At 35.9% G+C, this 20273-nt stretch overlaps 1 protein-coding gene across 13 annotated transcripts in view; it reads left to right on the plus strand.

Annotated features, from left to right (window-relative positions):
- The window catches only part of TRDN (triadin), a 367278-nt gene that overhangs the window by 338912 nt on the left and 8093 nt on the right, over positions 1–20273 (plus strand). For 10 of the 13 annotated variants that reach the window (XM_057527820.1, XM_057527823.1, XM_057527818.1 and 7 more), the window contains 6 exons: positions 1427–1447; positions 3233–3259; positions 4002–4040; positions 4423–4458; positions 5196–5240; positions 7747–7770. In XM_057527820.1, coding sequence (XP_057383803.1) covers positions 1427–1447; positions 3233–3259; positions 4002–4040; positions 4423–4458; positions 5196–5240; positions 7747–7770 — 192 coding nt within the window. Of the gene's footprint in view, positions 1–1426; positions 1448–3232; positions 3260–4001; positions 4047–4422; positions 4459–5195; positions 5241–7746; positions 7771–20273 lie in introns of those variants that run through there. The other 3 variants (XM_057527813.1, XM_057527817.1, XR_009005184.1) reach the window with 2 other exon arrangements.

The raw sequence follows: 20273 nt of genomic DNA on the forward strand, positions 1-20273 counted from the left end.
CCTTCTAGCAGTATATATAAAAGACATATACACATACATATATACAAATTATATATATATATATATATTCCCACTTGTTTTACACAAATCATGACATACTATAAATAGCTTTTTCCCTAGGTTTTTCTATTTAAGAATGTATTTTTGAAGATTTTTTTATATCAGTACATAAAGCATTTCTTCATTAATAGTATTCTATTGTACAGTTGTATACAGTTTACTTAACTAGTCTCTGATTGACCTGTGTTTAAGTTATCTAACAAGCTTTCTTTAATGATATACAATAATAAATATACCTACCTGTCTAGTTTTGTAAATTTATCTTTGGGATAAAATTAGTAAATTTTTTTAGTGCAATGATATATTCAATGTAATTTTTTTTTTTTTTTTTTAAATAGAAAGTCTTTATTTATTTATTTATTTATTTATGGCTGTGTTGGGTCTTCGTTTCTGTGCGAGGGCTTTCTCTAGTTGTGGCAAGTGGGGGCCATCTCTTCATCGCGGTGCGCGGGCTTCCCACTATCACAGCCTCTCTTGTTGCGGAGCACAGGCTCCAGACGCGCAGGCTCAGTAATTGTGGCTCACGGGCCCAGTTGCTCCGTGGTATGTGGGATCTTCCCAGACCAGGGCTCGAACCCGTGTGCCCTGCATTGGCAGGCAGATTCTCAACCACTGCGCCACCAGGGAAGCCCTTCAATGTAATTTTTATAGACATCCCTAATTGTTCTTTAAAAAATTATATTAATTTGTATTCCCACCGTTAATAAATTAGTTAGTTGACCTAATTTTGGATGATTCAAATTCTTCGCAATCATGATGAAATGTTGCCTAGTTTTTTTATGAATAGATATTTACGTGTAAAACTGCATAACTAATGCTTTTAGTTAATAATTTCAGAAGACAAGGTATTTTGGAGAAAGGAATCATGTATTTAGATAGTATAGCTTTGTGTTTTTCACCCACCATTCACTTATCTTTCCTGAGATGTTATAAAGTCAGCTTCTTTATTCAAAATACTGTATTGGAAGAGTTTAAATAGTTAATATTAATTAATATTAATATGTATTCTGAAAAGACAATGGCAGAATATACCTTTTATGCCATTCAGAAACAGTAAGGAGTTCAGATTATCCTGAGCATTCATTTTTCATCAAATGAAATATGAGGCTTTACAGGGATAAGAAGAGGCCAAGAAGACCCTATACTTTCAAGCTTTACAACTTCTTTGAGGAATTCATTGGAATATGACTTAAAAATTACTCAAAATGCATTGCCTACTGCTCATTTTAATATAAGTTTAGCCTTTTCCTATTTTAACTCAAACAAACAGAATTAGGAAATATAAAGGGCTGATATTTTACCTATAGCTAGAAAATGATCACTGACTTTTTCTTTTATTTTCTTTCTTTTCTTCTTTACTTTTTAGACAAACCAAAACCAACTCCAAGTAAGTGTACCATTCTAAAATTTTAAGAATTTGCTATTTAATTAATTTTAATTTTATAGTTTCTTTAAATTGTACATGCAGTAAAAATTAGTATGATATTTCATTAATGCAATAGATATTACACCATTACCTATATAAATGATTCTTACTGACAAAGAATATTTGTGTGTATTGTATTCATTAATCCTGAACATGTATTTATTGAGTGCCTATTAGATACATTACTCTATACCAGGGTATGTGAAGAAATGCCTAAAATGACTTGTGTTGTCATTATCTGTGTAATTAACACAGTTACCATAACTAATGCCTGTGCAAAAAAAAAAAAAAAAATGGTGGTTGCATCTCTCTTTTATGTACTTTCAGTTTTTTGTTAGGGTGTATTGAGTAAACACAGTGTGGAGATTACTCTTATAGTCACTGCTGGGTTAAAAAAAAAGTTCAGAACACAGAATACCTGTCTTCAATTATTTAATCTTAACACGTTAGCTTTTTATTTTCATATTTTTTCAAAAGCTGAAGGTGAGTTGTTTTAGTATTTCAGAATCACTGTTTTATTGTGGCATTTCAAACGGTAGTAAGAATGCAACAATTTATGAAATTTTTGAAAATTTATGAAATTTTATGCAATTTCATAAAAATGAAATTGTTTATTTAGTACTATTAAATTACGACCCAGATATTATCCTGGGGGGAAATATTTGCATATCAATCAAGAGTGTATCTAGAAGTTGTGCCTAAAGTTTTTAAATGCCAAGGACTAACCTGTTTCCTTAAGAGTGTTACGACAGATTTCTTAGAAATGCATCTACGATTTTCTTCTGAATGGATTAGATGCCAGCGTTAAACATTAAATGTTGCCTTTGGGTTGGCAAAAATCTCTAGTACATTTAGTTTGTGTAACTGCTACTAATATGAAGGGTATTACAAAAATTAAGGGCTGAAAGTCAAAACTAGAATACTAATATGAAATATCAGCATAATTATTGGCAAATACTGTTTAGTTTATGAAACATTATTTTACATCTTCATTCTTATAAAATGTTTTAACTAGTTTTCCTTAAACTTTGAAAATAGCTTCCAAAAAAGTTATATTAGACTGATAATTAAATGTATCCGTTTTATAGAAAATATTATCATTTGAACTGATTTGTGAGAAAAGATATATTTTTTAAAGCCTGCCATGTTATATTTTTAAAAATAATTGTTCTATGAATTTACTAAAAGAGCAAAATGAAGGGTTGGTTCTACATTATCATAGGCTAAGGCAAATAACATTTTTATGTTTTGTCTCACTACTCTGACTGTAGTCATCATGAGTTGAGTTTACTTTTGTGATATTTTAAAATCTCATCTCTCAACACCACCCATTGCACTCAGTACAACATCTTATACATGAAGTTGCTTTATAAATATTTAATAAATGAATGCATGCATGCACATGTGCAGATCGTGTTAAAAATTTATGTAATGGAGATTTATAATTGTAATTGAGGAAACCACCCAAAGAACTTCAGATTGATTCTTTCTACCATATATGAATCAACTGTTTAAGATTAATTTGTAGAGTGGTTCTATTTCCAGAATAGATTCCAGTTACAGTTTTCAGAAATATTAGTTACCAGTATGTCTCTTTGCCATTTTGAGTATGTGTCTGTTATCATTATTATTGGAATTTAATAGGAAATACATGCAGATGAAGTTCAATTGTCTGCTACTGAAAAGCAAAACTATTCTTTCCTTTTATTTTTCTTCCTTTTTTCTATTTTTTTTTTTTTTCTAAAGAGGAAACATCAGAAGTAACAGCATCAGGTAAATATTTACTTTCCCAGAGGAGGTAACATAGATTTGTGGGAACAGTATTTAAATTTGAGTCTCTGTCTAGCTGTATAACATTTGGGAAAATACCTTAACAGCTCAGATTCCCAGTTTCCTCATCTATTAGACCAGGCATAATGACTTCCCAAAAGACTTGTTATAAGTATTAAATGAAATAGCATATATAACATCCTCACTACATACTTGGTTGTCATCATTAAATATTGGTTTCCTTCTTACTCTTGTCTGATAAATATAGTTGAAGAAAAGCATCAGTCAACCAAAACTCTGTTTTAAAAAGCATGTGTCCACATTTTGCCTGGAGATATGTTGTGACTCTTACATTTTTTTTACTCAGCAGTTTATTTACTGAGCATCCATAGCACTGATCAAATTCTCATTTCCTACAGATAACAATAAAAAATTTAGATTTTTTTCTGTTACTCATTTAAACTTATTAATAAATGCATGACTTCCTCTAGCTTTACTTCAAAGCATGTAAAAAACAAAAACAAAAGGAGGGGGCTCTGCCTTACAAAGCCAAGTAACCAAGGGTAACAAAAATACATATGTTCTCACACATGGGAGGGAGACTTTTTCTTCACATCTTGCAAAAGTAGAGCCTTGACCCCCTTTCACTTATGGGATTAAATTTCAACTCCAAATATTTACTCCAAGATTGAGTAAGAAAATTATGTTTTTTAAACCAATGGTTTCTTGTTATTTTACCCCCTAGTGAAGAAGAAAATTGAAAAATCTGGAAAGGAAAGTAAAGGTAAAGACATCTTAAGACATGTATATCAAATTAGTGATAAAAACACAGGAATTCAAAAATATGTAATTACACAAATTATACTACTTAAAAACAATCCATGAAAATATGGACACTGATTTTAAAGCATGTGTCAGAACTGCAGCTCATTTTGGGGTTACCCATGCAATGGGTGTATGTATTGCATTATTATTAGATATCTAAAGGGAACAGGAATTTAGATCTCAAAGCAAACGCCACCTATTATTGCTAAATTAGCACCATTAAGTTCTTTTCATATAACTCCTGAATTGTAAATATTGACTACAAAATATGTAATTCCAAACCTTAGGAAGACCTATGAATAAATATGTATATGACTCTAATTACCATTTTATCTCTATAGAAAAAGCAGAAATGAAACATCTTAAAGAAGAAAAAGGTAATTTTTAAAAGATTGAAAGGCCCTGAAGTCAAAATATTTTGAGTCAAAATTTATTTCAATTTTAAATAAAACTTTTGTTTATGTATGTGATGAGTGCTGGTCTGATTAAAAAAAGAAATGTGGTCAATAATCGTGGCTATGTGGTAATGGCAGTGTCAGAGGAGCAATGGATGGCAGGCCACTCCTTCAGTATGCAGTCATGTGTTGGGTCATTGGTGAGCAACTAGTTAGAGGCTGCATTGTAAGTTGCTTTTTTTCTTAACATTAGGTTTATTTATTTAGTAAACCACATAATATAATATGATAATCACTGATTTCCATGTAGTTATCTAAAAAACTTGCAAAGGCCTTAATCATCAGAGAAATACTCTATCGAGTCATGAGGAAAGCATTCTTAGCCATACCAGAAAGATTGTAAATAACAAAAGAAGACACTTTTTTTCTGGTTTATATCTAAATTCAGTTAATCATAATGACCCATTGTCCATGGGCTCTAATTCATTTCAGTACCCTGAAATCACTGATTATGTTATATCTTTGTTTATGCAAACAAAACAATCATTTATTTTTATTAGATGTTAGTAGAAGAGAAATTTTTTTTAAAGCCCCAAGAAAATATTTACAACATTTAAATTATTCTCACGTTGCTAAAGCTTAGAGATGAAGTGAACCAAAATTTTATGAAAATTTTCTTTAAAAATTCATATTTTAATTTACATTTTCTTTATATACAGTGCCAACTAGAAAAGAAGGTCTTCAATTATACAATGTGACAAAAGGTAATCTTGAACTTTGTAAAGATTCAAATGCTATGTTGATGTGGAGGTGCCTGAATTACGTTGGTGCTTAATATTAACACTAAATTTTTTTAAAGCAAGGAAGTCTAGCAGATATACACTACTGCTAACAGCAGAGGAAGTGGACAGGCAGGAAATCTCGCAGAAAGCTTACATTTCAGTGGAAAACTAGGAAATGTGGAGACATAGAAACTATTAACAACCTAAACCTTCACAAGATATTTGAGTACATACCAGAAGAAAAATTTCTTTTATTGCAAAAGACTTTCGCAGCATGACTACAGTCAAGAATGAGAGAGTAGTAAAAAGAGGAAGCCGAGATGCTGAGATTCATTTTATCTATGACTACATAAAATGTAGCTAATATCATGTATATATTTTTATTATTTATATACTGGTCCTTGAAATTAATTCAGTGTAGACACAAAGTGGGTAGTAGAAGGCAGATGCCAGCATGCACATGGCAGGTAGATGTTCTTTACCTAAAATGAGAATGACCTATTTTGGTGATATTATCATAAAATTATAAGAGTACAGCTGAATTATGTAGTCTGGGTCATAACATTTTAGGTGAACCTAATTAATCCAAAATGTAACAAAACGTAAATGCTTTAAATTTTAAAGTGCTAAGTAAACATGCCATAACTGAGCAAGAATTTTCATTCATAGTAAATACATAGATCTCTAGTGTGTGTGTACCGGGGGTGGGGGGCAGGGGTTGGGGAGGAATCTTGTTTTTCACTGGTTCCCTATTGTTTCTTACTGTAGTATGTATACTTGAAATGGCAGGCATGTCTAGACACAATTATCAGTAATATTAAGGGGTAACATTTAGAATAAGAGAAATATCAAATTTGTACAAAGGTACAGGAACACAATTTTTATATTGGAACTTTCTGCAAAAGCTTGATATCTTTTAAGATATTTAGCCAGAAGAATGAAAAGAAATGAATTATTTCAAAAACGTGTAGCTATATCCTTTCCTATTATTAGCTCAATTTCCTCCTTAGTACAGGACCAATTATCATTCCCAGTTTAAAGCTGAGTTAACGCTAGATGAAGGGAAGTCTAACATCTCAGTGTTTACATAATAGAGACAGGAATTGCCTCCAAGTGGATGTGACGTCAAAGACTTAAGCCCATTCAATTACATTTCACTATCCTACCACACTGTGGCAAATATAAGGGAAAGCTTTCTACCAATCAGAGCAGCCCAAAGATAAAATGTACCCCACTTTGTCCCCAAGGAAGTGGTCTATTAGTGCTAAGACTAGAGGGCTGCACAAGGGATTCTAGGGATTTGGACATTGGATGGATACTCCTTTCTTACTCTATTCTGTGAGTCCATTATTTCTAAGATCTTCATATTATGAACACACAGAAGGGAAAAATTGTTACATGTGAAAGCATAAGTCCAACCTAGAGCTAGTTGAGAATACAGGCACATTCTTATCCATTCCTTCACTGAACGAATGGTTCATTGCATCTCAATAAATGTTTATTTTATTCCTTTCTGAGTTCCTGTCTCTTTAGCCAATGCTAGTATTTTTAAAGGAAAAATTATAACATTAGCTTTACTAAAGTATTTTTCTGAATTATTTTGTTTGTTTTGCAATTTTATACATGTGCTGCTGTAATATCACCGAAAGCATAAGTATCCCCCCCACAAAAAAAAAAAACCTTTCTGTTGGCATTAACTTAACTTTTCTAAATTTGTAAATCTTAGGTTTATATCATAAACTCTACAAGTCTCAAAGTAAAACATGTTATGCAGATTCCTTAAAAATTATATTTTCAAACCTAGCCCTTTAAATGAGACTAATGTTAATGGAATATAGATGTTACCAATCCTCTTTGTTTCAGAAAGTTAGAATGTCTGCTATAGTATTGGGGACAATCATTCCACTTTATATCTTTGTCCTACATTCATACAGTTTAATGGAAAAACATATCTGAAGAATTATAATCCCTCATTGAAACTAATAAATAAATGATTATGAAAAATTAAGCTGATTTTGCATGTTGCTTTTTAAGATTTATATTTTATAGTCTAATAGGTAGTTATTTGTCTTTATTCATCTGTGAAAGGAAAATAATTCTCAATAATATATTTTATGGAATTTGGAAACTGTAAAGCAAATATTTAGATTAATTACATCATACAAAGCAATTTCACTGGAGTTAGGTATAATTATAGTTAAACCAAAGCAATTTAACAAAGATCCTGCTGATTTTAATGAGTGTTTAAAAAGCATAAATATGTTGTGAAACCTGCAATGATTAATAGCTTTTTTGATGTCTCACATAAAAGTAATTAAGTTATTCAAAGATCCATGTTATCAGGCAATAGAGAGCTACATTTCTTCACCAACTCCTGAACAAAAAGGAAGAAAGTCAAAAGATATTAGATACATTTATATAGCCTATTGATGTATAATTTCTTTGCCTTTTACCTGAGTTAAGCAAGACTTTTTTTCTTTATTTTTAGCAGAAAAACCTGCAAGAGTATCAAGTAAGTACTGCTTGTATTGATGATAAATTCTCTTTGGCACACAGTATGAATTTCAAGCTGAAATTCATGAAATATTTATTTTTTAATGTGTTCAGAGATTGAGTCATTTCATACTAAACCCTCTGACAGGAATTTGATAACTTTTCATCTTATTTATGTTGAAAGTAAAAAAACTAAACTACGTTATTTGAAATGATAACTTGTAGCAGAGATACATGTTCTTGAACCTGAAGATTAAAGTGACTTGCATTCAATACATCAGTCTTTTCAGTGATTGAGGTAGAATGGAATAAATAATCCTGCTTCTGCCTTAAACCCTCAATCACTAAAAATTTGCTACAGAGAACATATGGTTGAGCAATAATGTTTCCTTTGCTGTTGTTTTCTAATGCTCATTAACTTAATTATAATTATATATCTGAGGAGAATACATAGTAAGGAATGGATCTAATCTTGTATATAAAATAAAGAGACCAAACTCTCAGAAAATACTCTCTGAAATGCCACAATCTGGGTATGGATAGCTCAAATTATACAGGATACAACTATAAATTTCCCTATAAATTCTAAAATTCTGGGAAATAGCAAATTTCCTTCCCATGTTTCTGGATTTAAGAAGACAAATCATTTTAAATCAGTGCTATATAATGTAACGTCATGTGAGCCACATGTATAGTTTTAAATTTTCAAGTAGACACATTTAAAGGGTAAAAAGAAACAGGCGAAAACAATTTTAATAATTTTATTTAACTCTATATACAAATATTATTTCAATGTGTAATCAATATAGAAGTATATTGATAATTTACATAATTTTTATTGAGCCTTTGAAATTGTGTGTGTATTTTACACTTAAGTCACATTTCAATTTGTACTAGTCACATTTCAATTCCCTATAGGCCAGGTGGTCAGTGGCTACTGCATTGAGCAGAGCAGATCTCAGTGTTTCTTGAGTGCTTCTGCTGTGTACAACATTTAGTGAGTACTGAGGACAATACAAGACAATTGGTAAAGGTGGTACTTGCCATATATCTCATTCAAAGTTCTTTGACTGCAAGTAATAGAGCCCCACATGGATTTGCTTCAGGCATTTTAAAAAAGGAAAATAATTATAAGGGTACAGAATTGTCTCACAGATTCAAGGGCAAAGCTTATATTTCATGCTCAGGAAAGCCCTCTGAAACTATCCCACTCCATACCCTTCCCCTACAGCCAAAGGTAGTCAGGACAGACTTCATATAGGAGGTAACTCCAGGATTTGTATTTAAAAATGGTTAGGATTGGATAATTGGAAAAAGAGGGTGTAAAGAAACTCACTTCTCCTGTGTGTTTCTCCATTACGCTCACGCTACTACCATAGTCCTAACACTTCTGACATCACGCAAGTAGGATTGTTTTCACACCAAGTGATTCTCTGTGACACCAGCTAGATGTCCTACAATTCAATTCATTTCTGTTACTAACTGGAGTTAGCATATCATAGGTTAAGGACTCAGTCCCATGAGACTACTCCTCAAATTCAGATGCCAGTCAAAAATAGTAGGTCCCCTGGTTATCCACAACTTCTGTCCTACTTGGCTACAAATTAGACTCTCCCATGACATCCCTCTCTTGTATTAAATTATTTGGTAGAACAGATCACAGAACTCAGGGGAACGCTTACTTAGGTTTACCAGTTTATTATATAATAAAAGATATGATAAAGGATACAAATGAACAGCCTGATGAAGAGATACACAGGACAAGACCTGGAAGGGTCCGAGCACAGGAGCTTCTGTCCCTGTGGAGTTGGGGTGCACCATCCTTCTGGCATGCAGATGTCTTCAGCATCTCAGAAGATTCTTGAACCTTATACTTCTGGGACTTTTATGGAGGCTTCATCACATAGGCATGATGGATCCTTAACTCAATCTCTAGCACTCTCCCCATCCTGGAGGGTGGGGTGTGGGGCTGAAAGTGCCACATTTCTAATCTGGCTTGGTCTTTCTGATGACAAACCCCTAACTAGAGGCCCACCAAGCATTGCCAAATTAGAACAAAAGACTCTCCTGTCACCCAGGAAATTCCAAGGGATTTACGAGCTTCATACCAGGAACTAGGAGCAAAGACTAATATATATATTTTTCTATTATTTCACAGTGGGCAAACAAGCATAGTATATAGAGGCAATCAAAGGAAGAGTTGGCTGGAGTTGAGGGCTTGTGTTTTTAAAAAATTTTTCTTGAAATACAGTTGATTAACAATGTTGTGTTAGTTTCAGGTGTACAGTAAAGTGATTCGCTTTAACATATATATATATATATATATATATATATATATATATATATATATATATATACACTTTTTTTTTTACATTCTCTTCCATTATACATTATTTCAAAATATTGAGTAGAGTTCCCTGTGCTATACAGTAGTTCCTTGTTGGTTATCTATTTTATATATAGTAGTGTGTATATTTTAATCCCAAACTCCTAATTTATTCCTCCTCCCTCTTTCCCCTTTGATAACCATAAGTTTGTTTTCTATGTCTGTGAGTATATTTCTGTTTTGTAAATAAGGTAATTTGTATCCTTTTTTTAGATTCCACATATAAGCAATATCGTATGATATTTGTCTTTCTCTGTCTGGCTTACTTTACTTAGTATGATAATCTCTATGTTCATCCATGTTGCTGCAGATGGCATTATTTCATTCTTTTTTATGGTTGAGTAATATTCCATTGTGTATATATACCACATCTTCTTTATCCATTTATCTGTCGATGGACCCTTAGGTTTTTTCATGTCTTGCCTATTATAAATAGTGCTGCTATGAACATTGGAGTGCATGTGTCTTTTCGAATTATGTTTTTCTCTGGATATATGACAAGGAGTGGGACTGCAGGACCATAGGGTAGCTCTATTTTTAGTTTTTTAAGGAACCTCCATACTGTTCTCCATAGTGGCTGTACCAATTTACATTCCCACCAACAGTGTAGGAGGGTTCCCTTTTCTCCACACCCTTTCCATCATTTATTACTTGTAGACTTTTTGATGATGGCCATTCTGACCATTGTGAGGTAGTTTTGGTTTGCTTTTCTCTAATGATTAATGATGTTGAGCATTCTTTCATGTGTTTGTTGGCAAACTTTATATCATCTTCGGAGAAATGCCTATTTAGGTGTTCTGCCAATTTTGGATTGGGTTGTTTGTTTTATTGATATTGAGCTGCATGAGCTGCTTGTAAATTTTGGAGATTAATCCTTTGTCAGTTGCTTCATTTGCAAATATTTTCTCCCATTCTGAGGATTGTCTCTTCTTCTTGTTTATGGTTTCCTTTGCTGTGCAAAAGCTTTTAAGTTTCATTAGGTCACATTTGTTTATTTTTGTTTTTATTTCCATTTCTCTAGGAGGCGGGTCAAAAAGGATCTTGCTGTGATTTATGTCATAGAGTGTTCTGCCTATGTTTTCCTCTAAGAGTTTTAGAGTGTCTGGCCTTACATTTAGGTCTTTAATCCACTGTGAGTTTATTTTTGTGTGTGGTGTTAGGGAGTGTTCTAATTTCATTCTTTTACATGTAGCTGTCCAGTTTTCCCAGCACCACTTATTGAAGAGGCTGTCTTTTCTCCACTGTATATTCTTGCCTTTTTAATCAAAGATAAGGTGACCATATGTATGTGGGTTTATCTCTGGGCTTTCTATTCTGTTCCATTGATCTATGTTTCTGTTTTTGTGCCAGTACCATACTGTCTTGATTACTGTAGCTTTGTAGTATAGTCTGAAGTCAGGGAGCCTGATTCCTCCAGCTCTGTTTTTCTTCCTCAGGATTGCTTTGGCTATTCGGGGTCTTTTGTGTTTCCATACAAATTGTGAATTTTTTTGTTCTAGTTCTGTGAAAAATGCCAGTGGTAGTTTGATAGGGATTGCATTGAATCTGTAGATTGCTTTGGGTAGTAGAGTCATTTTCGCAATGTTGATTCTACCAATCCAAGAACGTGGTATATCTCTCCATCTATTTGGATCATCTTTAATTTCTTTCATCAGTGTCTTATAATTTTCTGCATACAGGTCTTTTGTCTCCTTAGGTAGGTTTATTCCTAGATATTTTATTCTTTTTGTTGCAATGGTAAGTGGGAGGGTTTTCTTAATCTCACTTTCAGATTTTTCATTAGTGTATAGGAATGCAAGAGACTTCTGTGCATTAATTTTGTATCCTGCTACTTTACCAAATTCATTGATTAGCTCTAGTAGTTTTCTGGTAGCATCTTTAGGATTCTCTATGTAGAGTATCATGTCATCTGCAGTGACAGCTTTCCTTCTTCTTTTCCGATTTGGATTCCTTTTATTTCTTTTTCTTCTCTAATTGCTGTGGCCAAAACTTTGTTGAATAATAGTGGGTAGAGTGGGCAACCTTGTCTTGTTCCTGATGTTAGTGGAAAAGGTTTCAGTTTTTCACCATTGAGGACAATGTTGGCTGTGGGTTTGTCATATATGGCCTTTATTATGTTGAGGAAAGTTCCTTCTATGCCTACTTTCTGGAGGGTTTTTATCAAAAATGGGTGTTGACATTTGTCGAAAGCTTTCTCTGCAGCTATTGAGATGATCATATGGTTTTTCTCCTTCAGTTTGTTAATATGGTGAATCACATTGATTGATTTGCATATATTGAAGAATCCTTGCATTCCTGGGGTAAACCCCACTTCATCATGGTATATGATCCTTTTAATGTGCTGTTGGATTCTGTTTGTTAGTATTTTGTTGAGGACTTTTGCATCTATGTTCATCAGTGATATTGGCCTGTAGTTTTCTTTCTTTGTGACATCTTTGTCTGGTTTTGGTATCAGGGTGATGGTGGCCTTGTAGAATGAGTTTGGGATTATTCCTACCTCTGCCATATTTTGGAAGAGTTTGAGAAGGATAGGTGTTAGCTCTTCTCTAAATGTTTGGTAGAATCCACCTGTGAAGCCATCTGGTCCTGGGCTTTTGTTTGTTGGAAGATTTTTAATCACAGTTTCAATTTCAGTGCTTGTGATTGGTCTGTTCATATTTTCTATTTCTTCCTGGTTCAGTCTCGGCAGGTTGTGCATTTCTAAGAATTTGTCCATTTCTTCCAGGTTGTCCTTTTTATTGGCATAGAGTTGCTTGTAGTAATCTCTCATGATCCTTTGTATTTCTGCAGTGTCAGTTGTTACTTCTCCTTTTTCATTTCTAATTGTATTGATTTGAGTCTTCTCCCTTTTTTTCATGATGAGTCTGGCTAATGGTTTATCAATTTTGTTTATCTTCTCAAAGAACCAGCATTTAGTTTTATTGATCTTTGCTATTGTTTCCTTCATTTGTTTTTCATTTATTTCTGATCTGATCTTTATGATTTCTTTCCTTCTGCTAACTTTGGGGTTTATTTGTTCTTCTTTCTCTAATTGCTTTAGGTGTCAGGCTATGTTGTTTATTTGAGATGTTTTTGTTTCTTGAGGTAGGATTGTATTGCTATAAACTTCCCTCTTAGAACTGCTTTTGCTGCATCCCTTAGGTTTTGGGTTGTCGTGTTTTCATTGTCATTTGTCTCTAGGTATTTTTTTATTTCCCCTTTGATTTCTTTAGTGATCTCTTGGTTATTTAGTCGTGTATTGTTTAGCCTCCATGTGTTTGTGATTTTTACAGATTTTTTTCTTGTAATTGATATGTAGTCTCATAGCATTGTGGTCAGAAAAGATACTTGATACGATTTCAATTTTCTTAAATTTACCATGGCTTGATTTGTGACCCAAGATATGATCTATCCTGGAGAATGTTTCATGAACACTTGAGAAGAAAGTGTATTCTGTTGTTTTTGGATGGAATGTCCTATAAATATCAATTAAGTCCATCTTGTTTAATGTATCATTTAAAGCTTGTGTTTCCTTATTTATTTTCATTTTGGATGATCTGTCCATTGGTGAAAGTGGGGTGTTAAACTCCCCTACTATGATTGTGTTGCTGTCGATTTCCCCTTTTATGGCTGTTAGCATTTGCCTTATGTATTGAGGTGCTCGTATGTGGGGTGCATAAATATTTACAATTGTTAAATCTTCTTCTTGGATTGATCCCTTGATCATTATGTAGTGTCCCTCTTTGTCTCTTGTAATAGGCTCTGTTTTTTAGTCTATTTTGTCTGATATGAGAATTGCTACTCCAGCTTTCTTTTGATTTCCATTTGCATGGAATATCTTTTTCCATCCCCTCACTTTCAGTCTGTATGTGTCCCTAGGTCTGAAGTGGGTGTCTTGTAGACAGCATATATACAGGTCTTGTTTTTGTATCCATTCAGCCGGTCTATGTCTTTTGGTTGGAGCATTTAATCCGTTTACATTTAAGGTAGTTATCAATATGTATGTTCCTATTACCATTTTCTTAATTGTTTTGGGTTTGTTATTGTAAGCCTTTTCCTTTTCTTGTGTTTCCTGCCTAGATAAGTTCCTTTAGCATTTGTTGTAAACCTGGTTTGGTGGTGCTGAATTCTCTTAGCTTTTGCTTGTCTGTGAAGGTTTTAATGTCTCCATCAAATCTGAATGAGATCCTTGCTGGGTAGAGTAATCTTGGTTGCAGGTTTTTGTCCTTCATCACTTTAAATATGTCCTGCCACTCCCTTCTGGCTTGCAGGGTTTCTGCTGAGAGATCAGCTGTTAACCTTATGAGGATTCCCTTGTGTGTTATTTGTTGTTTTTCCTTTGCTGCTTTTAATATTTTTTCCTTGTATTTAATTTTTGATAGTTTGATTAATATGTGTCTTGGCGTTTTTCTCCTTGGATTTATCCTGTATGGGACTCTCTGCTTCCTTGACTAGATTAACTATTTCCTTTCCCATATTAGGGAAGTTTTCAACTATAATCTCTTCAAATATTTTCTCAGTCCCTTTCTTTTTCTCTTCTTCTTCTGGGACCCCTATATTTCGAATATTGGTACGTTTAATGTTGTCCCAGAGGTCTCTGAGACTGTCCTCAATTCTTTTCATTCTTTTTTCTTTATTCTGCTCTGCAGTAGTTATTTCCACTATTTTATCTTCCAGGTCACTTATCCGTTCTTCTGTGTCAGTTATTCTGCTATTAATTCTTTCTAGAGAATTTTTAATTTTATTTATTGTGTTGTTCATCATTTTTTGTTTGCTCTTTAGTTCTTCTAGATCCTTGTTAAAAGTTTCTTGTATTTTCTCCATTCTTTTTCCAAGATTTTGTATCATCTTTACTATCATTATTCTGAATTGTTTTTCAGGTACACTGCCTATTTCCTCTTCATTTGTTTGGTCTGGTGGGGTTTTACATTGCTCCTCCATCTGCTGTGTGTTTCTCTGTCTTCTCATTTTGCATAACTTACTGTGTTTGGGGTTTCCTTTTCACAGCCTGCAGGTTTGTAGTTCCCATTGTTTTTGGTATCTGCCCCCAGTGGCTAAGGTTGGTTCAGTGGGTTGTGTAGGCTTCCTGGTGGAGGGGACTAGTGCCTGCGTTGTGGTGGATGAGGCTGGATCTTGTCTTTCTTGTGGGCAGGACCACATCAGGTGGTGTGTTTTGGGGTGTTTGTGACCTTATTATGATTTTAGGCAACCTCACTGCTAACGAGTGGCATTGTGTTCCTGTCTTGCTAGTTGTTTGGCATAGGGTGTCCAGCACTGGAGCTTGCTGGTCATTGGGTGGAGCTGGGTCTTAGCATTGAGATGGGGATCTCTGGGAGAGCTTTTACTGTTTGATATTACATGGAGCTGGGAGGTGTTTGGTGGACCAATGTCCTGAACTCGGCTGTTCCACCTCAGAGGCAGAGGCCTGACACCCGGCTGGAGCACCAAGACCCTGTCAGCCACACAGCTCAGAAAAAAGGGAGGAAAAAAGAAAGAAAGAAAGAAAATATAATAATAATGTTATTTTTAAAAAATGTTAAAAAGGAAAAAATTTAAAAAGAATAAATAAAAAAGAAAGAAGAGAGCTACCAAACCAAAAAACAAATCCACCAATGATAACATGTGCTAAAAGCTATACTAAAGAAAAATCAAAAAGAAAAACAAACAGACAGACAGACAGAACCCTAGGACAAATGGTAAAAACAAAGCTATACAGACAGACTCACACAAAGAAGCACACACATGCATCTACAGTTGCTCCCAAATTCCACCGCCTCAATTTTGGAATGATTCGTTGTCTATTCAGGTATTCCAGAGATGCAGGGTACATCAATTTGATTGTAGAGATTTAATCTGCTGCTCCTGAGGCTGCTGGGTGATTTCCCTTTCTCTTCTTTGTTCGCACAGCTCCTAGGGTTCAGCTTGGGATTTGGCCCCACCTCTGCGTGTAGGTCTCCTGAGGGCGTCTGTTCTTTTCTCACACAGGACGGGGTTAAAGGAGCAGCTGCTTCGGGGGCTCTGGCTCACTCAGGCTGGGGGGAGGGAGGGGTAAGGATGTGGGGCGAGCCTGTGGCGGCAGAGGCCGGCGTGATGTTGCAGCAGCCTGAGGCACACTGTGCGTTCTCCCGGGGAAGTTGTCCCTGGATCACGGGACCCTGTCAGTGGCGGGCTGCACAGGCTCCCGGGAGGGGCAGTGTGGAGAGTGACCTGTGCTTGCACACAGGCTTCTTGGTGGTGGCAGCAGCAGCCTTAGCGTCTCATGCCCGTCTCTGGGGTCCGCGCTGATAGCCGCGGCTCGCGCCGTCTCTGGAGCTCGTTTAGGCGGTGCTCTTAATCCCCTCTCCTCGCACACCAGGAAACAAAGAGGCAAGAAAAAGTCTCTTGTCTCTTCGGCAGCTCCAGACTTTTTCCCGGACTCCCTCCCGGCTAGCTGTGGCGCACTAGCCCCTTCAGGCTGTGTTCACGCAGCCAACGCCAGTCCTCTCCCTGCGATCCGACCAAAGCCCGAGCCTCAGCTCCCAGCCCCGCCCGTCCCGGCGGGTGAGCAGACAAGCCTCTCGGGCTGGTGAGTGCTGCTCGGCGCCGAGCCTCTGCGCGGGAATCTCTCCGCTTTGCCCTCCGCGCCCCTGTTGCTGCGCTCTCCTCCGTGGCTCCGAAGCTTCCCCCCTCTGCCACCCCCCGTCTTTGCCCGCGAAGGGGCTTCCTAGTGTGTGGAAGCCTTTCCTCCTTCACAACTCCCTCCCAGTGGTTCAGATCCCATCCCTTTTGTCTCTGGTTTTTCTTTTTTCTTTTGCCCTACCCAGGTACGTGGGGAGTTTCTTGTCTTTTGGGAGGTCTGAGGTCTTCTGCCAGCGTTCAGTAGGTGTTCTGTAGGAGTTGTTCCACATGTAGATGTATTTCTGATGTATTTGTGGGGAGGAAGGCGATCTCCACGTCTTACTCCACAGCCATCTTGAAGGTCTCCCCAAACTAATAGCTCTTAAAAACCCTTGTGTCTATAGCTCCAATTCAGTGAGTATAAAGAGTTATACAAATGCCAGCCCGTAACATCAACATGTTCAAAAGATCAAAATCGTAGCCGCACAGACAAGAATTCCTATTTGTTCAATGACTCTGCTACAGGAGACACATCTGCTTTAGATGGACGGTTGGATTTCCTGATATTTATGGTTCCTTTGGAATCTAAGTTTCTATGTAAGTATAGGATGGAGTCTACAATTTGAAACTCAAGATAATACATTTTTATTCTTCATTATTTGGAATATGACTGCCTACATTACTTATAGTGGCTAGGCAAACAGAACAGATACTATACTTTCCTCTTCATTGTCATTACCATTTCCAAAGGCAACTAGGTAACTCTTCTGTTCGTCCACACTTAAGGAAAACAGATTGTTGGAAGAGCAGAGGGCCACGCTTAGAGGAAAATCTCTGCTCTGCACAAGTGCATGGCTCATGTGTAACTTTGACTCTGTCTGAGCATGCCGGCAGATACTTGTTGAGCAATATAATGCATAGGTTCTGGAATCAGAGAGTACTGAGTTTAGAAGACCATTCTCAAAAGGTAGAATGGCATAGTGGTTAACAACACAGTCTCTGGAACCCAAATGCTTGAGTCTGAATCCTGATTTCCCCACTTACTAGCTCTGGGACCTTGATTTTCTATCCTTCAATTATCCCTTCTGTAAAATGGGAATAATAATAGTACCCTCCTCACAGATTTGCTGAGCAGGTGAAATGTATTACTATTTGTGCTTAGTACAACTGATGGCACATTATAGGTGCTCTCTTTGTGACATAATTGTAAATCCTCATTCAAGTGGATCTGACTCAGGCAAGTTGGGATTCATGCTCTAGCCCTGCCACTCACTCATTTTATGACCTTGGGCAGCACTTAGCCCCTCTCTGCTCTATCTATACAGGAGATTTAAAATAAGAGCACCTACCTCAGAGAGGTGTTGTAGGGATTGAATGTGCTATACATGTGAAATTACTTAATAGGACCCAGCATGTGGGAAGTGTTAGGAAATATTAACTATTATTGCCATCATTAAAAATGATGTCTCAGGACTTCCCTGGTGGTGCAGTGGTTAAGAATCCACCTGCCAATGCAGGGGACACGGGTTCGAGCCTGGGAAGATCCCACATGCCACAAGCAACTAAGCCCGTGCACCACAACTACTGAGCCTGCTCTCTAGAGCCCGCGAGCCACAACTACTGAAGCCTGCACGCCTAGAGCCCGTGCTCTGCAACAAGAGAAGCCACCGCAATGAGAAGCCTGTGCACCACAACGAAGACTAGCCCCTGCTCACCACAACTAGAGAAAGCCCGTGCACAGCAATGAAGACCCAACGCAGCCAAAAAACAAACAAAAAAAAGAAAGTGATGCCTCAACTCTCCCGGTTTTGTCCATTAACTCAATACATATCAATTCTAAACTTTTCCAGACATCTTGCCTTCTCTGTCTTGCTTCTTTCTAGACATTTGCAATTTCATGACTGGCCAACACCACAACTGAACTCAAAGAAAACGAAACTTTTCATGATCCCCAGCTAATAAGTGCCTCTTAGGTTTCCCTCCTTGCTGGGAATGGCTCCACTACCTTCCTCCAAACTCAAATAGTGGATGGTGCTATCCCTTAGTGTATTCATCTCTTTCACTCACACATACCCAATTCTATTTAACTCTGCATAGAAAGCCTCATTTACTCTCAACTCCTTCAGTGACTCCTAGTTGCAGAAATCATGGTTTCTAGGTTGACTATTAAAATGCATTCCCAATTTCTTTCTCTGAATCCATTGTCTTATGTTCTAGTCTTATTTTTACTAAGTACATCTAAAATATTATTTCTCTCTTGAACAACTTTCATTTGCCATGACATTAAATAGAGACAACTCAGCCTGATCTATAAACACCTTGTACATGACAATCCTATCCAACCTTTCCAGATGTGGTTCTCCTACGCTCCTCAGCGTTTACTGTGCTCCTCAAATATCCTCTGTTCTTTGCTGTATCTAGTCTTCTTTCATAGTTTTTCTAACTACCCCTCCCCAAAAAGCAAGTCACTCAAAATTCCCCTGCCACATTTTGATACTTATTTTATAATAATGACTGTATCCATTCAGAGTCAAGTATTTTGTCCAAACCACCACTTGCCCAATCAAGGCACAAGTTACAAGAGTAAACGTATTTAGTGCTTTTCTCCTTTTTTTGTATTCTGAGTGGTGACTATCTCATGAAGTATTCCTAGGTCAGTAAATTCCTGTTACTGTTAAGTTGCTTACACAGAGATTGCATCTCTACGGCAACTGCCCTAGGCTTACAGTTTACCTTGTGCCTCTGTTCTCCTTCTGGTTAGCCTGAGTGATTGACGTGTGACTCCGTTCTTGCCAGATTTTATCACCTGTAGCTAGTTTACTCTGGTTCAGAGTACTGATTTTGCTAGAGAGAGGAAGCTGAGGTTGTTATTCTATCCATATTTATTTCCCTAGGAGTAACAAATAGATCCAGAGAATAGGTGCCTTAGTTTTAAGTGTGCTATTACTTACAAAAGTAAAATATATATTTCCTGTACAAGGACCTTGTAACATTTTAATTTTGTAAACATCCTTCATAGAAATTAGCAGATTTTGACTACGCAATTAAATATAGTTACTATTTGATTCATCTAAGAGCTGATATCTTTTAAAAAATAAGTATTATTTTACTTAAAAATATCATTTAATCATTCCCTGATTTATAATTGTTGATAGGACTGTTTTAGATCACTTAATTCAGTATTTAATTGAGTTAAGCCTGTATTTAAATATTTTAAAAACTAATCAGGTTGAAACTTTAATAATTCACCATAAAAAATGCTAGCAACTTTGTTTCTTTTTCCCATTTTGTTCTTTTACATAGTAACATCTCTTCCTGAAGGTCACATTTCTTCCCTATTAGAGAAAATTTGCATACTAACCTATTTTATCCCTTTTGTATTTGTGGACAGCTGGTATGCAAAATCTGAATAAACAATACAAAAATGACCCTCTTTCCAATCATGACAAGTGCTAAAAAATTGATATAAAAATTTAAAGATCATTTTATCATGTTGTATTAGAATGATCTCCGACTTAAAATTACTCCCACATTATTCCACTATGTACCTTTTAAGTAGA

Source organism: Balaenoptera acutorostrata, chromosome 14, assembly GCF_949987535.1.
Source record: "Balaenoptera acutorostrata chromosome 14, mBalAcu1.1, whole genome shotgun sequence".
Lineage (NCBI taxonomy): Eukaryota > Metazoa > Chordata > Mammalia > Artiodactyla > Balaenopteridae > Balaenoptera > Balaenoptera acutorostrata.